The sequence below is a fragment of the Lissotriton vulgaris genome, chromosome 1_1 (genome assembly GCF_964263255.1).
Source record: "Lissotriton vulgaris chromosome 1_1, aLisVul1.2, whole genome shotgun sequence".
Taxonomy (NCBI): domain Eukaryota; kingdom Metazoa; phylum Chordata; class Amphibia; order Caudata; family Salamandridae; genus Lissotriton; species Lissotriton vulgaris.
In genome coordinates, this window is record NC_141685.1 from 218,405,013 (window position 1) to 218,427,030 (window position 22,018).

General features: G+C 41.6%; 1 protein-coding gene across 1 annotated transcript in view; it reads left to right on the forward strand.

Moving 5' to 3' along the window:
- The window catches only part of LOC147740928 (uncharacterized), a 272,292-nt gene that overhangs the window by 92,356 nt on the left and 157,918 nt on the right, over positions 1–22,018 (forward strand). Inside the window, exon 7 of the mRNA XM_086936071.1 lies at positions 15,192–15,281. Coding sequence (XP_086792197.1) covers positions 15,192–15,281 — 90 coding nt within the window. The remainder of the gene's footprint in view (positions 1–15,191; positions 15,282–22,018) is intronic.

Here is a 22,018-nt window from a genome sequence, read left to right on the forward strand (position 1 = left end):
AGTCAGGATGCTTGACAATTGTTGATCACCAAATCTCGGGGCATAAGCTATCCGCCCATACAAAATCTGTTGAAAGATCCACAATACCTACAATATATAGATGAAACAAAAGGGGTGCTAACACATAGCTTTGTTTTAGGCCAGTTGATGTTTGAACTGTCTTTGACATGTGGGTACCATCTCCGATCTTTATTTTGACCCTCGTGTCTGAGTATATCTAACTGATTGCTCGCAGGATGTTAGACGGATTCCTAATCGCTGGAGCTTGGACCATAACCTATTATGTGGAATAAAGTCAAAGTCGACAAAGCACATCTAAAGCAACGTGCCTGTTACCTTTGCTCTATTTAAAATGAGACCCGCGGACATAAGTTTAGTTATAGTGCCTTGAAATCTTATATAGTCTCCCATTTTCATACACCCAGGAAGTCATACCCTGTAGCAATAGAGCAGAAAAGAATTTAAGATCCACATCTATGAATGGTTTAATGGAGCATCCACCTTCTTGAAGATCAGCAATGCAACTGACAAGTACTGATCTTTCAAGATGTAACATAACAAACCCTTTTTAAAGATATACAAGCCATGCAAAGAACATTGTACAGAGAGCATTCTACAAAGAATGAACCATGAGAATTCCTGAGAGATTTCTCATAGTAAACGTTCTGTTGTTAACACAATACTACAGCTGCCCACCTTGATGTAAAATACTTAATGAGTGCCTATGGTAGCTCCTTAGGACCAAGGGCACAGTCTGCCTGCGACGTTTTGATGACTTTCTCTACCTCCCCTGGGGTGTATATGCAAGGTGCCGTCATACTTATCCATATTGTCTTTTTGGGGCCAGTCAGGCTAGTTGCATCCAGAGTGCTTGCCTTATAATGAAGTTTTAGTTATTGAACCAAGTCAGACTTACTGATATTTTCATTATTAGGTGCTCAGAACCCTGCTCAATGTTATTAATATGTTTCCAGAATCATTTTGAGTCATTTGTTTTTATAGAAATTAACAACTTTGCCCACAGTGTTTCCTATTTGACTTTTTTTGTACATCCACATCTCTGTTTTCATTCGTCTTTCATTGCAGAAACGTTTTAAGAATTCTGGCCCACATGCATCAAGCACTTTTTCATTCGCAAACGGTGCGATTCCTTAAAATCGGCCGTTTGCGAATGCAAAAGTGCTTTTTGGGATGCATGAAGCAATTTTAGAATTTGCAACATTGTTGCGAGTTCTAAAATTGCGGGTGCTTTTAAGAAGTCGCAGATGTGCAACTTCTTAAAAGCAATGCATCATCACTTTAGACAAGTGAAAATTCGCACTTAGGGTTCCAAATTTACCGAGTGGTTGAACCACTCGGTAAATTTGGAAAAAGTGTTAAAAATGCTTAAAATGTTATTTTTTCAACATTCATGTTACGGACACACATGTCCTTAGGACATGTGTGTGTGCAACATGATGCGAAAAATACATTTCAGGGGTGCATGGGGGGGTCCTTTGGACCCCCCCCCTGCACCCATGAAATTTTCTAAGTGCCACTCGCAATTTGCATTGACTCCTATGGGCCTTTTGGCCCATAGGAATCAATGGAAATTGCGAAAATTAACTTAAGAATTCGGGGGCATATTATCAAGCCTGTGCGCTAAAATTATCGCCGCTTTATCGGCCGAAAACGGCCGATAAAGCGGCGATAATGGGCTTGATAATATGCTCTGTGGAATTCCAATCGAAGCCCATGTTAGATGTCTTCACATCTAACATGTGCTTCGATTGGAATTCCATAGAGCATATTATCAAGCCCATTATCGCCGCTTTATCGGCCGCTTTCGGCCGATAAAGCGGCGATAATTTTAGCGCACAGGCTTGATAATATGCCCCTCGGTATTTCTTTGGGATTCGGAAAAAATGCGATTTTTACCGAATCACAAAGAAATACCGAAAAAAATGATGCATAGCATTTTGCATTTCCTAAATAGCGATTCCTTAATTTTCGCTATTTAAGAAATGCAAAATCCTACATTGATGCATGTGGGCCTCTGTGTCTTCTGGGCTTTGGCGTAAATGCCGGAAGTGCTTGCCTACTTTATTTGTCAAATAAATTGTGACATAACAATGAGCTTGGGGTGCCCGAGGAGAACTCCCTTATTATGTCTATTGTCTTTTTGGGTTTTGGTCAGATTGTTGGCAAATGCCTCCAAATGTCTCTCTTCAAGGCTTGCCACAGCTTCATCTGCTAAACACTTGACTGTACTTGAGGACCACTTAAGGAGTTTCTGGCTTCCTGTGCCAATCTCAGATGCCACTTCATGTTTACATATGAGTGTATTTACCGTGATCACCTGAGGATTGTGATCATTCTCCAAGGAATACACTGTACTAAAATCACGTACATGGTTGTTTAGGGGCAATATTACAAGTGTATAGTCCAAAATGGAGAGCGAGTTACCCAAGACTCTTGTCCAGGCGGGGGAGGTGTCGCCTGGCTTCCTGCCATCCAAGACAAGTGGGTCAATTGATTCAATGACCTTTATTAGATTCTTCTCCTTTTTTGTTCTTTCGGTTGCGAGGTGGCATTGTTTGCGCTGGAAGGATTCCTCCTGCATCAGTGTGTTCCTCAGTTGGCTGATGGAATAAATTAAGATGCGATTAGCGATATATGTTTTACAAGGGATAAATGTGCTGCTATTCTTCTTGCTGTTACTGCTTTTTTTGGGATTAATATACAGATTAACAAGAACGATGGATTTTTCTAGAATATTAGCTCAACCATCCATTTTCGGTGCCAGCAAGCCTGGATCATCCACATACAGCTCTACAGCCTCAACTGATATATTAATATTGATATAAATTGCCAGATCACCTTTTGCCCTTCCAAATGTACGGCTTCTTTCAGCCAATGTTGTGTATTCTTTACAGCCGATTAGTGGAGTGCTGTCTTGGGCCAAGGTTTCATGGAGCACTAATATATCAAATGTTCCCAGGTATTGTACAGCCGCTGGGTTCTCGATTTTTTTCTGCAAGCTACTAACATTACAAGAACACATTGTCAGGCCCCCTGTTTGATTGTAGGTGGCCACCCCACCACTCAGACATTAATATTCCCAGCTCGTGAAAGGACTGTAGGTAACCAAACCCAGTTGTTTTGGTGCTCATAAATTTTTATCATTCTTTGCAGGGTCCTTCTTCTTTGGTTACCTCAATTCTGCCCTTTGTGAGATATTGCACACTTTTTTTTATGACCCTTAGAGGAGTACCCTCCACTTGCTCCTCTTAGTTCTGAGGAGGTAGTCACTGGGTATAGCCCCTCTGATAACATGTGAAAGTATACATCCCCCTGATGTGCTATTACTTTGATCCTCCAGGCTATTAGATACTTTCTCTTCTCCAGGACTCAAGCCTGAAGATCCGGGGTAGCAAAGGTAACCAGGGTGGGATCTGTATGCTATTGTAAGAAACCTAATAGCTAAAATATCCTTGACATGATCTAGACTCGGTATGGCCTTTGAGACACTTAATCGTTTAGAACATCCTGGAGACCTCTTGATTTAAATTCAGGGATAAGCCGCTGTCCAGGTTTGCTTTGGTGTACCGGTGAGTGTGCTAAATAGCTCCAGATCCAAATTGATCTCCTAATGTCATTCGTTTCCGATCGAAGTTTTCACTTTTTCCCAGCAATGACTGGACTTCCTGGGGGCCCCAGTTCTCCTATGCACTGGGTTTGAGTTGCTTCTTCCAAGAGCTCTTTGGCTTGTAGCTACTCCATCTCCACAATATGATCTTGTCGGGGTCCTCTTTGTATTCCTACTGATCCCCCATCTGACGAACTGTGTATCACCAGATTCGCACTGGTAGAAGTGGAGATCGCCATCATGTATTTCGCAGGAATCACAGTTTTGTTGAGTACATTCTCACATACTGGAACCGTATTGATCCGCAGTGCATTCAGCTCAGTAGAGGCCTTCTCCGAGTTACCTGTACCTTCATGTTGTGATGTTAACGAGATGGAGAGATTTCCTGCATGCCCAGTATAGGCTTCACTCCTACCCTTCCTTGCACTTTTCCTTTCCCTTTTAGTAAGTTGAGATAGCATGAGAGGTTTATTCTGCATCACATTTCTTTCTTCAATGAGATCTTTTTGATGCCTAATTAAGGTTTCTTTATTTTGCTCCCTTACTTCTATACCCTTTTGTCCAATAACCCTTTAGGGCTGTTCTTCCTGTTTCCCCTGAGGCACCTTCATAGTGAGAGTTGATTCCACATCTAATGTCTTAGTTACAGGGATCCTGGGCCGGACATCGTGCGCAAGGTTGTTTTTGACCTTGCTCCGAATTCCTTCCATACTTACAGGTAGTTGGTGTGAGAAGGTGGCCTGGTATATGCTGTCCACTAATTAAAGTGCGCACCCTGTACCAGTCCAAACAATGCTTATTGATTATTATTTTAAAGACAACCTTTATAGAAAGCTTTCCTAGTAGCTGTGGAGAGCTGCCTTCAGGCTAAGTCTCGAAGGAATGCAAAGCAGCTTGTTTTACCAGATCAGAACCTCCTGAATAATCAACTGAAAGGAGAACCACACCAGAGCTATATAAACTATATGTATTTATTTCTAATTACTCTCTACTAACCTCTTTAAGAGATTAGTGGACAAGGCACACAATACTTAATCAATAGAACAACAGTTAATAGCACAATACACAGCGGGCTCCAGTGGGAGACCAAACCATATACTAACAAAATGGTATAACAACAATGACTTAACTAGACACAGTGCCCAGAGCACAAAGAAGCGCTGGTACCCCAAGGAACCACCCAAAGTAGTGACACAGGGAGCCCACGAAGAATGGGTGCAGTGTGTGAACACAGACATGTTTTCCGTACTACTCTATGGGAAAGTCGCAGTTGGAAAAGTACAGTTTGAGGACACTACGTTGAGGACTTCAAGCAAACCCTTTGGAACAAGAAGGTTTAAGGCCAGCACCCATGTAAGTACCGCGGTACCCGTGTCACCTATCCCAGGAGAGCTGGGTTCATAGTGGTCAGGTGGTGTCGGAAACATTCATCGAAGTGCTTCTGCTGGGAACATGAAAAGTGTGTGGTGGACTCAAATCCGGGATCCGGGGTGAGAAGAACCTGAAAGCAGAGGGGACAGAGTTTGGGTCACTTCAGGGTGACCAGGGGGCTCAGTAGACAAATACCCACCGATGTTGAGTATGCAGGACGCCCAGTAACTTGCCTGGTTGCCATCGTCTGAAGGGAAAGCAGGAGCGCGACAGGACCACAGGTCCCAAGCTCCCTCACTGCCATCACAACCCCCGGAGCCTGCATCACGCGCCAGGAGGCGCTTTAAAATATCAGCAGGACTCACGCAGCGTGAGACACGCGCAGGCGAAGCCCAGGCCAAGGGTGGGCCCGTCCACGCCCGAAGGAGACCGGGCTGGGCCCCCCCTCTAACATCTAATAAGCAATAGAGTGGATTGAGGCCTCACAATCAACAGATATCAGGTACTGTGTGTTAATGGTTGTAAGCCCCTATTGATTATTGTAACTCCTGCTTGGTAGGATTCTTAGTTCCTGAAGTCTGGCTTTCAGCATGAGTTGTGGGGACTTTGGATGCCTTTATTATCAGGGCTCAATCAATGCTCATTCATGAGATTGAGTTGAAGGAACGGCGATTGTCATTAGACCCTATCATCTTGCATAAATCCTTAATACTAGGTACTTCTACCATGGATGGTGTTTTACAAACCTGACGGACTGCAAACCCACAAAGCATGCAACAAAGTTCGCCTCAGCACCCTCATGTACCAATTTCGGATGCACCCACTGTGGTTACTCTAGATGGCCCTAGTACTGTCACAAGGGCCAGGACTTCCTAAACCCCACATGGAAGAAAAGAAGAGAGTGACTTTGGAAAATAGAAAACAGTGCATGGGTACCCAGAAACAAATATACCAAAAAGGGTAACGAGCGGTGCAGCCTGAGTTACAAACTAATTCTAACAGCACATAGACTGATACTACTCCCTCACTATTAACACTGAGTACTTCCTTAGATGCTACTCTTGATACCACCATAGATGCTGCCCTGGACTCTGGTTTTGCACGGCTTAAGGAATTATTAGATAGGAACTTCACCTCCCTCTGGGATTGCTGAGTTCATTTGGAGACTGCGATGAATAATATGAGTGGTCAAAGGGAGTTATCACAGAATGTTACTATTGCAGTGGGGGTATGCAACCTACTGGTCCAGATGGTGGTACAGTGCCCGATTTTCTGATCTCATTACCAGTAATGTCTACAGGTGTTCCAACTGGCAATTCTTGTGTAACATGTTTAACCTATAGCAAAGTTAATGTTCTTCCTGTATTTAAACCCAATGAAGCACCGGGAAATCAGCTTCACATTACCAACACACTTAATATACCCGGGACCTCTCAGAACCCGCCCTTTAAAAGTCTGCCTGACTCAGCTTTTAGCTTGCCAAGAGAGAGCTCTAAGTCAGGTAAGGGTTCTTTGAATACTATGAGAAAGGGTCACAATGACGCTAATGTGGAGGTTTTGGGATTACCGCCAGAGGCTTGCCCATATGTTTTGTTTTAGTGTTGGCAGGGGTACCAACTCTCAAGAACAGGGGGAAATCTGGCCACAATTGGAGAACAAACGTGTGGATTGGCTATCCAAACACAGGAGATTCAAGGTGTCAGATATGCATAATATCATTATGGTTCGAAGAGTTGGTTGGGTGGGGGTGTCACCAGAGAATATTGAGGGGGACTGCATAATGATCAACTTTTGCAGCCCGCCCATGGTCATATCACTGTTGAGGGCACAGGAAGACTTTACTTTTAATTCTACACACATCTGCACATTGCGGCTGGGCTACTTTTTTAGGCCGGTTCCTGGACCTTTGACAAATAATGCTCCCTTTTTAACCCTCCACAATAGGTTCTCACCTTTATCCAACCTAGATAGTCAGGACTGACTAACATCACACTTGTTAAGCACAGAAGTAGACCCCCTAATGAGCGCATATGTGTATCTCCCTGATCCAATGATCCATGTTCTGTCTCATAAAGTTGATCTACAAACAAATACAGAAGTGTGCCAGCGGGAACATACAAATGATGTAATGTCTAATGTAGCCGGCCCCCTTCTAATTGCAGATGGGAATTGCTTTGTGTTACCCTTCAAGCTTATTCATGATTGCAACCTAAAAGTACTATTTTGGAATGTTGCAGGCTTAGAGTCCAAAGTGCTTCTACCAGAGTGATTAAATGTTGTACAGGAGCAGGGCATCCTTATGCTTCAGGATACTTGGGCCACAAAAGATCTATATATTGACGAGTTTGAATGGTATAATGCACTTGCCCTCACCCCAAAGCTTGGCCGCCCATCTGGAGGCCTTTCAATCAGGGTGAGCATTGCGGTTGGGGGTACTATAAAGGTGTTAGATACTAAGGATGATAAATTCCAAGCGATAATATATAAAAGGGGTGAATCTATATGTTTAATCAATTTTTATAACAATGATTTTTTTTCAGTACCAAATATGAATTTTATCAATTTGTTTAATTTCAACACATCCCTATAGCTCTGTAAGAATATGGGTATTTGTCTGAGGGGTGATTTTAGTGCTAAAATACTCAATGATACAATGTCACCTTTGGGGACTAGTAACAAGGTACATCAATGCCAAAAGGGGTATTAAATTACATGACCATCTGTATAAACATAACTTGGTAAACATGTTGGAAATTGCTTAAGTAAAATACAATGGGGACACCCCGGAACCAACATTTAGAGGAAGGGGTAGAGCCACCACCATTGATTATATTTTAATTTCTCCCACCCTCGAGGATTGTTTAACTAAAGCTATGGTTTTCCCTGCCATCCATGGCGACCATAACCCAATTACGATAGAAGTACGAATCACCACCAAACCATATTATAACAATGAGTGTGGTGCACGGAGTCTGACACCCTCCACCAATAACCTAAGATTGGTTTGAGGTGGAGTTAACTATCTCGATCTTTTCGCCAAGATGGATAGGGTCTACTCGAGTCTTATCGACTCATGTCAGACATTACAGGACCCTAATCTGGAGGTAGTTGGAGATTTTGGAAAATTATGTGAGGGGATTAAGTCTATATTTGCGAGACCGATGTCGAGAGTGGAACCTGGGTCAAGATGGTTTAATGGTGAATGTTCACTAATTATTAGACAGCTGCGAGAGGCATTATCAAAAACCCCAAGAGACGTTTTACTGATTAAATCCTTAAGGAAAAAGTATACGGTAGCCGTCTTACAGAGGAAAGAGCAGACGGGAACGCTTTCTGGGCTGCAGTCAAAAATATGAGATCCCTCGCTCAACCACTATCTTCCATAAGCTGTAATGAGATAAGTGAGGCTTGGGAAGCTCACATTTTGATGATTTTTTCATTGCCTCCACAGAGCGAAGCATTTTTAGAGCTTGAAGACCACTCGCGATTGAAATAATTTTGCAGGAAGTTGAATATGCTGGTAATCAAAGTCTGAGTAATAAAGCTCCAGGTCCTGATGGGCTGCCTTTTGATCTGATTAAACTTAAACCTGAGTTCTGGGCGCCCCTCTTATTAAATGTTTAAAAAAATGTAATCAATGCTCCACTCCCAAGCACCTGGTCGACAAGCATTATTGTGCCAGTTTTTAAAAAGTATGATCAATTGCAACCCAACTGTTACAGGCTTAGGTAGGATTCTGTATAGCAGAATAAGGACTTGGGCCAAGGATGACTGTACTATACAATCGGGCTAACTGGGATTTCGAAGCAAAGTAGGGACTGTCGAACAATGTTTGACCTTAAATTAATCATTGGGAAATATACTGTAGCCAAGCAAACCCGTATATTTGTTTTTTTTGGACCTTACCTCGGCCTTTGATTTTGTTAATAGGTCCCGTTTATGGTCAGTCTTTTAGAGTATGGTTTAGATTAGGTTTTGGTCTGTTTTTAGCATACTTGCATAGAGACCTACGTGCTCGTGTAAGGATTAACACTAGTGGGGAAGTTTCAGGCAACATCAGAATTGATAGAGGTGTAAGGAAGGGGTGTGTTTTGACCTCCCTGCCTTTTATTTTATATGTTAACAATTTGCATAAATACCTTATTGTACTTACTGATGATGTCCCCAAAATTAATGGAAATTTAGTACCCACTTTAGTGTATGCTGATATTGCTGTTTTAATGGGACGAACGCCGATGGTTTACGAATTTTAGTCCAGGGTTTTGTGGATTTTGTGGGTATTCTAGATTTGAGTACTAATTTAAAAAAAAATCATTTATTATGTCTTGCGGGCCAAGAAAGCATCTTTTAAATTCTATTGCTGTAGATGATCAAAAACGTTATTGTACTAGCACTTCCCCTGCCTTGGGCTTATTTTCTCTGCCTATGGTAATGGAATGACCATGTGGCACATAGCAGGAACAAGTTCGCTAAAGTTAGTCTACCGCAGACTAAAAAGACAGGGATAATATTAGCACTTTTGAAAATTTACAAAACACAGTGCATTCCAACTGTGACAGACAGCGCTGAAAAATGGGGACACACAAGTATTATAGTATTGAACTTGAAGAAAAAAAAAATATAGGAAAATAATGGATGCCCCGATTCCTACCTCACAGTTTATTTGCCATGCAGAACAAAAATTACACTATGTTGAAGACTTCGTAAAGGCACAACCCGTTCTCTTTTGGCTTGCGATTTGGAAGAATCATGCAGCATCTCTGACTAGAGAGTTCATGAGAGACTGCCTCAAGTGTGACAAGGGGAAAGATATACCATGGCTCGCTGCAGTAAGGGATGGTCTGAGTAGTATCAACCACGCACAGATTTTCACAAACCCGGATGAATCCATTGGCAGAAATAAAAAAGTGACCTGGGGTGTTTTATATGAGCACTACAGGACTTTAAGATTCAAAAGGGAGATCCAGAAAAACTCTGTAGAAAGTTATTTGCCAATTATGGAAGAATCAAATAACCCCCTCAGTAACTACTAAAGCCAATTGGACATTGGGAGAGGGGATTATTGTTTCGTTTAAGCGATGGCACAGTTACATTTTCTGTGTTTTCCTTTAGGGTATACTGCGAATCTGAATGAAACACCTTCCCCATGTGATGGCAGGAGTAGGCAGCCAGCACTCCATTTCTCCTTCTTTTGCAATTTTATAGCCTATACACCCATCAGTTTTTGCTTCAATTTTTTAAGAATACCCGATCTATACATCTAAAGGAAGCGTATATAACAATTCGCAAGTTAGAAACTGATGAGCTAATGGCCCGTGTAGGTACCTTTTCAAAATTACAAAAACCAAAAGAGGGAGTGAAGCGGTAGTGTCCACAAAGAACACTGGGAGGTGGATACCTCCTCCTCTATAAATGCTCATAAACATGTAGTTCCACCCCTAAACAAAGATCAGGACAAATGAACTTACTAGCCGTGTACATATCCCACAACGATTGGAAGCACAAAGTGTTTGTTAACACACCCCTCACACACCAATAGGGCCCTTGGTGTCATGTTTCATCATAGGGGTCTTCCCGCCCCGCTGCAGGATGGGGCGTGCTACTACCTCCGACTGCGCCGGAGCACTGACGATCAGTACTATGTGTTATGTAGAGAAGTGTGAGTGGAATGCTCAAGGGAAAGTGAAAAAAGTGTCTATAAAAGTACCTGGCTCAAGTGGAAAAACTATTTTAATATTCCTGAGGAGCTCGTACTATTAAATGGGTGATTCCAAGGTGTCCTGCTTTAATGAGCGATCCCTCCTGTGTTTGTCAACAAGTTTCGAAGCGCACCAGCTTCCTCTTCAGGACAAAAAACTGATCACTTCTTATCTCGCTACTCTAACAATTCATTGTTGTTAAAGTAGGAAATCAGAGAAAATATGTATGTTGCTAATTACGTGAAAAAAGGCACATACACATGCATTTAAAACAGTACCTAATAGATAATTTAAGTGAGAATCTGTAAGAAAAAGCACACAATTAAAACAGCAAGACAAGAGCTGCAAACGGCGATATTAGTGGTGTACTGTAAAAAAGTGATATATGTGGTGATGAAATAAATCACAAACAGCCTGATTCATCAAGCCGAAATCGGCTCGCAAAGGGCCAGATTCTGAGAATCTGGCCCTTTGCGAGCGCTATTTTTGCATTTGGGATTCATCATCCCAAATGCAAAAATCGGTAATAGCGATTTCGCAATTTTGCGAGGAATTACATTTAAGGAATCTCTATTTGAGATTCCTTAAATGCAATTCATCATCCATTTAAAAATTGCGAATTCGCAATTTCGGCTCGCTATTTACCGCGAGGTCAAACCTTGTGGTAAATAGCGAAAACTTAGAAAAATGCTTTTAAAAACATTTTTCTAAGTTGCATGTTGCACACACACATGTCCTTTGGACATGTGTGTGCGCAACACCTGTTTCAATTTGCATTTAAGGGGTGCTACAGGGTGTCCTTTGGACACCCCTGCACCCTTAAAATCGCTATCTTATTTGCGATTAGCTAATTGCTAATCGCAAATAAGGAATACTCCCCATTCATTCCTATGGGCCTTTTGGCCCATAGGAATGAATGGAGAGTTATTCCTTATTTGCGATTAGCAATTTGCTAATCGCAAATAAGGAATGCGTGGGAATCGCAATTCTTTTTGCGATTCCTACATGAATCCCGTTTTGCGAGTCTGTAATAGCGACTCCTTATGCATCGCTATTATAGACTCGCAAAACGGGTCTTTGATGAATCAGGCTGTATGTCATCATACAGTCATATCGTCATTATCGTGAAGAAATGCATTAGTGCTGTGTCCTGTAAATGCAAAGGACAATACAAGAAACACAAACACGTAACAAAAAGCACACACTCTGAATACTGACTGCTAGGTCTGAAATATTAACCCCGGTATGTACAATGGAAAAGAAATACTCGAGCGTACATACTTGTTTAAATAGAGACAATTCCCCATGTGCCTGACATCGGGTGGAAGGGTGTCTACAGTCAATATCTGTAGACAAGGTAAAAACTGGCAATAAGTATCAGAGAGCAGCCTCAGATCTGAAAACCAAACTGGAAAGACGTAACTACCCAGCTGCTGTCATTAACAAGGGCATGAAGAGAGCAAGGAAAAATAATAGAGAGGCACTCTTGTAAGACAGAATACCAAGGGAGCAAGAGGAGAGACTAATTTGTGTGACCACATTCAACCCTGTGAAGTAGTGTGGCTCACTGGTTAGAGGCGGCAGACCCGAGAGCAGAGGACGGCCCGGGACCAGGGTTCGATTCCCGGCGCGGCAGGTTTCTGGACCAGGGTCAGCGGACTCGATAATTCTCTCGCCTCGGTGCGCACTCTGATCAGCGATCACACTCGGCAACTCTGGGCATTAGCTTGCCTCATCTTCACTAACGGCCCCACCAGACCGCCGGGGATGCCTGGTCTCACCCTGGAGATACCCATTAAGGGACCATCTCTCAGGGAAGCCAGGAAGGGTTTCGCAGCGGTCGAAGCGCCTTGGAACCCTACGGGTAAGTAGTGCGCTATATAAATGCCAATACATACATACATACATACAACCCTCATTCTAATCACATATCCAAAATAGTGAACAAACACTGGAGAATCTTGAACTGTGGGAGACTCCTCTTACCAAAACCCATGTCTGCGCACAAGAGGGGACACAATCTGAGAGATATGCTTGTTCACACCAGACCACATATGGGGCAATCTACGAGCATCATGAATACTCTCCTCCCACCAGTCCAGGGACACCACCCATGTGGGAATTGCAGTACATGTCACCTAACTAAGAGGAGTAGACACATTAAATTCAGAAAGGGAACAGAGTGGGAGCAAAGAAGGTTTACCAACTATTATAGTAAAACTGTTGTTCACATGGTCACATGCCCATTTGGCCTAGAGTAGATCACCATGACATCAAGATCGAACAAGATCCGCATAGGAGAAAATAAGAGTATTGTCCGATGCAAGATGAGCACCACCCAGATGGCGGCGCACTAGCTGAACTCAGCACATAGCATAGGAGATCTTAAATGGACTACCATTGAACAACGACATGGCAAGAGTGGACTGCTAGAGAAAGGACAATGATGGGAGTTCCATCTGGACACCCATATAAATGGTCTAAATGACAAAATACCCTGGGGCTAGTTTACGTGAATCTGTAAACTGTGCCCATTAACCCCTCCCATGCTGGTGATGGAACCGTTCTGTCACGCCCCTAGGGTGGGCTGTGCTGGTGACGGAACCGTTCCGTCACGGCCTGCTTGCCGTGCCTGCGCGGCGCTGATTTTGCGCCTGCGCGCTCGTTCTATTGAGTGGGCGGGGCTGTGACGGAACTGTTCCATCACAAGCACAGCTCACCCGTGGGGCGTGACGGAGCGGTTCCGTCACCAGCGTGGGAGCGCCGCGCCCCCCCCCGCCCCTTAGCATTGCGGCGGAATAGCCGCCGCACTGAAAGGGTTAAAGCGATGGCCATTTATCACAGTCTTTCATTTATCATTCCGGAATCAACCTGGATCCAGTGAGGCCTTGTGATCATTTACTACGTCCCTACCATCTACGTATGACCCTACTCACCGATATCTAAAGGGGGAATATCTGGACAGGATGTATCGATTTATAAAATTTCCAACTTTGACCCTTGTGTCGTAATGGGTGTCACCCCACCCAGTACAGGAAGTTTGTAAAAATCTCCTTAAGGAACACTTTATTTTGACCTTTTGACATAGTCCAATGCCTATCAGACTCACATTAACCACTATATTCACTCTGGGCCATTCGAGTCTACTGTGGTGCAACATCAGTGGAATTAGGTCCTCATCTCTAAACAATTATGGCTCCGCAATCACCTGTATTACAAATTTGAATCTCTCATGAGAGCAAGCTACAGTTGAGCGCTTGCTTCACTTATTAATTTTTATTTTACTTTTGTTTATTTAACCAGTTTTTCATTTTTCCTGAATCCTTAAGTTGCCTGCAACGAGCGGAGTGACAAGCATAGCACCATCTACCACACTTCCGATTTCACACACTGGCTTCTTTTCCAGAAACCCAATTTTTCCAACGCACACAGAGGAACGAGCAATCAGCCATTAAGGGCTTGTCTTTTATTTGAGCTCTGCGCCTTCCCAGTACCTATTTTATTCATTTCCCCACAACCAGCACGGAACCATGGCAGCATAGCGCTGTCCTCCACTACAACTTCTGGTTTTGCACACTCCTAAATTAGCAAGGCAGAGGAAGCGCTCTCTATTAGAAAATGTCACCAAACAACAAGATGATGGATTTAATGGTAGGATTTATCAGAGCCTCTGGCAGTCTCATGGGCCACATTTCCGTCACTCATTTTTCACCCACTTTGACACTCTAGACAGAGACGAGCCATATACAAAGCAGTCCAATAGGAACATCCTACACCAGTGATACTCAAATTACGGCCCAGGGGCCACTTGCGGCCCTCTTGACCTTTAAATGCGGCCCCCTTGAGAACAGCAGCACTAATATTTACAAAAAGATGTTAAATAAAATGGGCAAGCATTTATTAACCTGCAAATAAATGCGTGCCTGTTTATTTAACATGTTTTTGAACCTCCTTACACAATGCATGACTCACACAGTCCCCCTTCAGCCACCCTGCTGGCATCAGTGCGGCCCTCTGGCACACTACAAACCGTACTTTGTGGCCCATGGGCAAATGTTTGTGAGTACCCATGTCTTAGACTGAGCTACCAGGCTGGATCCCCTCCAGATGGGATCACAGGCACTCTCAAATCTGTCAATCTTACTGAGGCCTCGTCAGTGAGGTATAGCTGGGGTTCCGGGACTCTGTGCATGAGGGAGCCATGTCCAAGAAAAATCTTACCTATGGCAAATAAAGTACTGGGTACATTACAGAAAGGTACTGAATATAGTTTGAATGGACAGAATCAAATATTTAAATGACTGAACAAAATGCTACTTGATTCACAATGTTTGAATATATTCTAGAAACGTCAAATATGGATGAAGTGCTAATTATCTTTGAGTAACTTTTACAATCAGTTGTTCATACAAATTAATGTTTATTATCTGAACTACACACATTAACACTGCAGAGTGGTCCTAACATAAAACACATATTTCTTTTTTTTTCAGCCTTATCAAATGAGGAGTCAATTGGGACCGTATTTGTCATTTTGTTCCTTCCAGTATTAGTCATGTTTCTTTCCAGCTGCTGCGGCAAAGGTACTATACTGCATGGATATTTTGCGTGTGTAACAAAGGAGAAGTGAAAGTAGAAAGTTGCTTTAACCCTTCCTCTGCCACTGACATACCATAGAGCATTCACAAGCTTCTGATCTTCAGGCTCCACTTCCTGCACCATGCAGGTGCACTCATTGTATCTGGCACTGAGACAGGCACACCTACCTTGGCACACTAACCCAAACCCTGCACAATAACCCAAACCGTGGCAAACTAATCCAACCCATGGCACACTAACCGAAAGCCTGCCTCACTAACCCACACCCTAGCGCACTAACCCTGACCCTGGCACACTAACCTAAACACTGGCACACTAACTCAAACCCTGGCACACTAGCCCAAACCTTGCACACTAACCCAAGCCCTGGCACAGTAACCCAATCCGTGGCACACTAACCCAAAGCCTGGCACACTAACCCAAACCCTGGTGCACTAACCCTGGCCCTGGCACTCTAACTCAAACACTGGGACACTAACCCAAACCGAGGCACACTAACCCAAGCCATTGCACACTAACACAAGCCCTAACACATTAACCCAGACCCTGAACACTAACCCAAACTTTGGCACACTAACCCAACCTCTGGCACACTCACTCAACCTCTTGCACAATAACCCAAACCCCATCACACAAACCCAATCCCTGGCATGTTAACCCAAACCTGCACACACTAACCTAAACCCTGGCAAACTAACCCAACTGTGACACATTTACCCAACCTTTGGCACACTTGCCCAAGCCCTGGCACATTAACCCAAACACTGGCAAACTAACCCAAACAATGGGACACTAACCCAAACCCAGGCACACTAACCCAGGCACTGGCACAATAACACAAACCCTGGCACATTAACAAAGACCCGTAAACACTAACCCAAACCATGGCACACTCACCCAACCTCTGGCACACTCACTCAACTCCTTGCACACTAACCCAAACCCTATTACACAAACCCAATCCCTGGCTTTCTAACCCAAACCCTGACATACTATCGCAAACACTGGCACACCAACAGAGACCCAGGCACACTAACCCAACTGTGACACCTTTACTCAACCTTGGGCACGCTAACCCAAACCCTGGCACACTAACCCACCCTCTGGCACACTCACCCAACCCCTTGCACACTCATCCAAACACACATCCCTGGCATTCTAACCCAAACCCTGACACACTAACCCAGACACTGGCACATTAACCAAACTGTGAAGTAATTTACCCAACCTTTGGCACACTTACCCAAGTTCTGGCACATTAACCCAAACACTGGTTCACTAACCCAAGCTCTGGCACACTAACCCAAACACTATTTATAACCAAAGGCATATGGACAAACTATCGCCTCTCGAGAAATCGAGATACAAAAATATTGTGACATAAATATCGATGTCAAAAATATCACCACCCCATACTTATAATGGTCAGTAAAAAATATTATTTTTTAACTATATAAATCTAAATATTTACATATATCTAGTTACAAATATGTTTAAGAACTTTTAAAATATTTAAAAAATATAAACAATAAATATATCTCTACATAACCAATAAAATATATGTATTTTTTTTTAAAACAAGCCATTTTAATAACAAATAAAAATGCAAACCAACATAAAAAAGTACAATTCACAAAAATATTATACACAATAAAACATGAATAATTAAAACTATTATAATTTTAAGTATGAAAACATAATGATATAGATTGTAATAAACTAAAACAAACTGTAATATTTTACATTTAATACATTTACTATTCCCACTACAATATATACAAAAGTGCACCCACTATTTGAGTAAATATGAATAAAATGTACTAGTCCCACTTCATGCATTGTAGCAGCAGAAAAACTATTACACAGGGGAATAGTAGGGAAAGTGTTGTATGGGGGAGGGGTAACATTTACTATTCCCACGTCAATCCAAGCAACAGTAGGGACAGTGTTGAATAGCGTAGGGGTAATATTTACTATTCCCCCTCCAGTCAGTCCAACAGCAGGAAAAGTGTTGGTTTAGGGAGGGGTAAAATCTACTATTCCCAGTCCACTGAGTCCAACAGTAGGGAAAGAGTCGGATTGCAGAGGGGTGGAATTTACTATCCCAACTCCAGTTAATGTAACATTAGAAGAAAACTAATTCACTTCAACATAATAAAATAATATCAACAACTTAATAAACCTTGTTGATTTTCTTTTTGTTCATCTTTCTGTTCAACTCTGATAGACTGTTTTGATAATCTCTGCTTTGGACTCAGTATTTCTTTTTTAACCATAGGATACTGGCCTAAATGAGGAGCATATTGAGCTCTTAACCGAAGCTACTCTGTTACACAGCTCACATCAGCACTTACTTTCTTCTCATCAAAATCAATAAGAAATACACCAGAACATGTTCTAATTCATGACAAAGCAACATATGACATTCCTTCTTTGAAAACACTACCACCAAGACCTGCATCTACATTAACACTTTGTGATTTGAGAATAGTTTACTGCATACACTGAAGACACCCAGAACTGTTTTTGCAGGACATGCAAGTCTTTTACAAGTAGGAAATGTACATACATCTACCAATCTCCTTAAGTTTAGCAATATCATCAACTTTTATAGCTAAGTATTCCAAATCATTTCTGTTTGGATAATTACTACATTTCCTAACTTTACCCATTGTGCGATTCTCTAGCCCTTCTTCAACATTTAAATTATGATGTAAGATTACACAACAATTTTACAGGTACATAACTGTTTTTCTATTCCTGCAGTTTCAACACAAGCTTTTCTAATTTATCCAATTTTGATTGCAGTTTTTCTGTTAGCAGCACTGTAACTCGTTGATGTTCCATGTTATCATTTGCTCTAATTTTGACGCTCTCTTCTTTTTCGAGTAACAATAATTGTTCATTTAATTTACTACACTCCTCAAGAGTTGACATCAAACAAACAATAGACTTCTTTTTCTTAACAAAATGATACATTACTTCAGCAGCAAAACTTTACTTGGAAACACATTTTTGATGAGACAGGTTTGAAATAATGTATTTTCCTTGTTTGTGAGGATTCCCACTCTCAAATTCTTTAGTATATCTGCATAATGCATATCTGACTGATGCTTGGCGCATATTTTGGATTAAATGTTTGTATTGAAAGTTATCTCAAATGTTTACATTTTAAATACTTCCTAGTGAATTCTTTGTTTAATTGTGTAGTATTTTCTTAAATACAGGCTTTTCTATGTACGGGAGATAGTTGTAGCAGGTCTCTAAAGTCTATTAAGTGTTTTCTCCCAAAAAGTGCATCAAAGTCAGGTTTTAATATTTGCTGCATTCTTAAATGTATAAAAGCTAAAATTAGGTTAGACACCATGCTTACTCTATGCTTACTTCATCAATCGATAATTTGTTGCATTGTAAATTGTTGTCATGTTCAACCAGCAGCATTAATCATCAATGATGGGTAACTCAGTTAACATCGTGAGCAGCTAAGCCTGTTGGTACAGTCACTAAACACAACAAATTGGAATCTGTTGTATTCTGTAGGTAACTTGTCAGTACTTTAATCAAGAAGCTTTTTCCAGTATGAGCTTGGCCACATATCTACAATAGAACTGGCTTGTATGTTCAACATGATCACTTTCTGATCTGCATTCAATTGGCATTTCTGGCTACATTGTATTACCCACTTCATTCATATTTATTGCATCTTCATGTTCAATGATTGTCAGTTCCAGAGGATCTTGACTTTGACCTGCTGAAATGTGACTGCTCTGAGAACTCTCTCTGGCTATCTCAGCAGCAATTGTTTTTTCTTGTTCAATCTCTTCTTTCAACATTTAAAGATACACTGGAAACACACAGGACTCAATGCTGTCTTTCACAGCATTGAATGAGTCTTTATAACATTCAAATTCTGTAAGTAGCTTACTTTCAGTTCACCATGGCTTAAATAACTATAACAAGGCTAAATAGAAAAACTCTCTTTTGTCTGGAGTTGGGCAACTTAGCTTTTGATTGTTGATTACAATTTATTTGTTATGTCTCACCAAACATCCTTGACATCCAGCAACAGCAATTGTACCTTCATCTATGTTTTCACTGACATTACAACTGAAAGTGTGATGTTGAAGTATTTCATAGAGACACATCCTTTCAAGATGAGGTCTTCTTCTTGACTAGTATAGATGCAGCATGTTGCTCTGCAGAACATCTGTATTATGTGGCTCAAATTCCTCAAGATATTACATTTCAGTACATTTCTTCAGTATTAGCAAGCCTTAAACTCACCCATAGAACTCCTCTAGATTTTGAAAAAATAATAGCTAAGCTTAACCAGAATATACATTTTTCGGAGTCTATCTTTCTGTGAGAAAGAATTTTCAAACAAAAAGTGTACAATTTCATCATAAGACTCTTTTCTGATGAAATCTCATTCTACATCTCCTTCATCTCAGTTTTTTCTGTCTTTGACTTTGATATATAAGATGTAACATACCGAGCATCAGCAATTGAGTTGTCTGCAACAAATGGTACCTCCATGTTTGCATTCCACATCTTCAGAATCACAAGATTGCAATAATTAAAGTTAGGTTGTATGTATGCTTGTTTTTGTGGCAAAAAGCTGTTGACTCTTTCTTGTGAGATGACAGGTCATGGAAAACTGATATCTTGTATACAATCTCCCTTTTGCTCTGTATTTTTGTTGACAATGTTTCCCATATCTATGATTTTGGAATTCTAGTACTTTTTGTCTTAATATGTTGTCACTACTCTCCTTTGGGATGGAGCAAGTAACATAATACTCAATAAAAGATAACACAGACCCATAACTGTCTGTTCCAAACTTTGGGGCATCTTGTACCCTCAACAGCATGTGAATATAGGGGGTACGCTTTATGCCAAAATAAATCAATCAGTTCACCAATTGGAGGTTTTGGTTTGTTCAAGATGAAAGACATTATTGCTTGAAATCTATGATTAAAATATCTGCAAACATTTGCAAGTTCCAGTGAGTACAGTTCTCCTGGCGTCTTCAGATGAATGTCTTTTATATTTGAATTTGCCTTATTCAAGAATTCTAGCAGGTCATCCCTTGCTTGTTCAGCACAACTCAGCGTCAGGAACCTGGTAGGTGCTCCAAGGTTCCTCAACATGCACTTCACTTCACCATGGCACAAAAACCAATATTCATTGGCCCTACGCTGATAGTCATTAGGTTTATTAAATTGTATTATTTTCCTTGACTTTTCTCCAAAAGTTCTCAGACTGATATATTATGCAAATTAATTCCTGTTTTTAGAAAATCATTGAAGGCATATGAGAGGCCAGACAAGTTATTCTCAAATAGTAGGAGAAATATGTATGGAATACGCTGCCAAAATCTAGGGTTTCCTAATAAACCCTACTACATTTATACTCAGCTGCAGGTATTTGCACAGGCCGCTCATTATACCTACCACCTACTCCAGTAGGAAAAATATGCGGAATAACCTAGCTTCTAAACTTTTTTCCCACTCACTAAATGTAGCTCCTTTTGCTTCCCTCATTTAAAACAGCTCAACAGACCTCTTGCAAAGGGAGGATGCTCAAATGTTCAATAATGTCTTCTATTCTGGACTGATCCACCTTCTCAATTTAACCTGTTAATGGGATTGTCTGATCCTCCATATGTGTGATATCTTGCAGGCTTTCCACATTTCTCTTGTAAACAATGTTTTGTACTAAATATAAACTTGCTTTTGTACCTTTGACAACATGTACTAACTCCTGCCACATCTTCCTGGTAGGCACACCATTTACAATAATTTCTAGTCCTTCCTCTAAATCTCTGCCTACCCCTACTGTTTCAATATTTTTTCTTGACATCTAATGGCAAATCCACTACTCTCCGTGTACACCTTTCTGCAGCTCTGCAGCTCTGTTGGGGGTAACTTGCCTGCCTTTGGCATCATCCGAACTATAGCCTGAAAAAGATGTAAGGTATGGGAAAGAATGGACTCATACATATTTAAACCTTGAATTGTTTTTGGAAATGGAATGAGTTCTAACTTATAATGCACAGTTCTAGCAGGCATTTTATTATGCTCTAATTCCTTGTAGCAGTACTTACTAAGTATGGGCGCAAAATCCGCTCTGCTCGCGAAATGTGCGAATTTTTGGCAATTTCGCTATCCGCAAATCTCGCGATATTGCCGAAAAATTCACGAATTCGCGAGCGGGTGGATTATTTTTTGGGCCCACAGGAAGCACAGTTAAGGCAGGTGCTCGAGTTGATGCTAACTTTGTAACCATTTTAGAATGGCACCGGCAAGCTGCCAGAGTGCTTGCTGGTGCCATTCTAAAATGGTTACAAAGTTAGCTTCAACTCGGGCACCTGCCTTAACTCTGTAAGTGCTTCCTATGGGTCAAAAATTAAACCTCAACAGGAAGCACTTACAGATATAAATAAAGCAGGTGCCCGAGTTGAAGCTAAAATTTAGTAACGTTTTAATCATCCCAAAACATTAGTGTCGAGGCTGGGCAAGTGTGCTTCAACCCCATGTCTGCAGCCGAAAATTAGCTGTAATACCCGAGGGAGGTCTTTGCATCCCTGAGTTTCTCAAGCACAATCCCCGTTCCTGTGACCAGGAGGCTGCTTTCTCCTCACCTGCTGCCCTGCTCACTCTCTGACCCTTTATACACAAGAGGCATGAGAACACACATATGGAAAGGGGCGACCAACTCG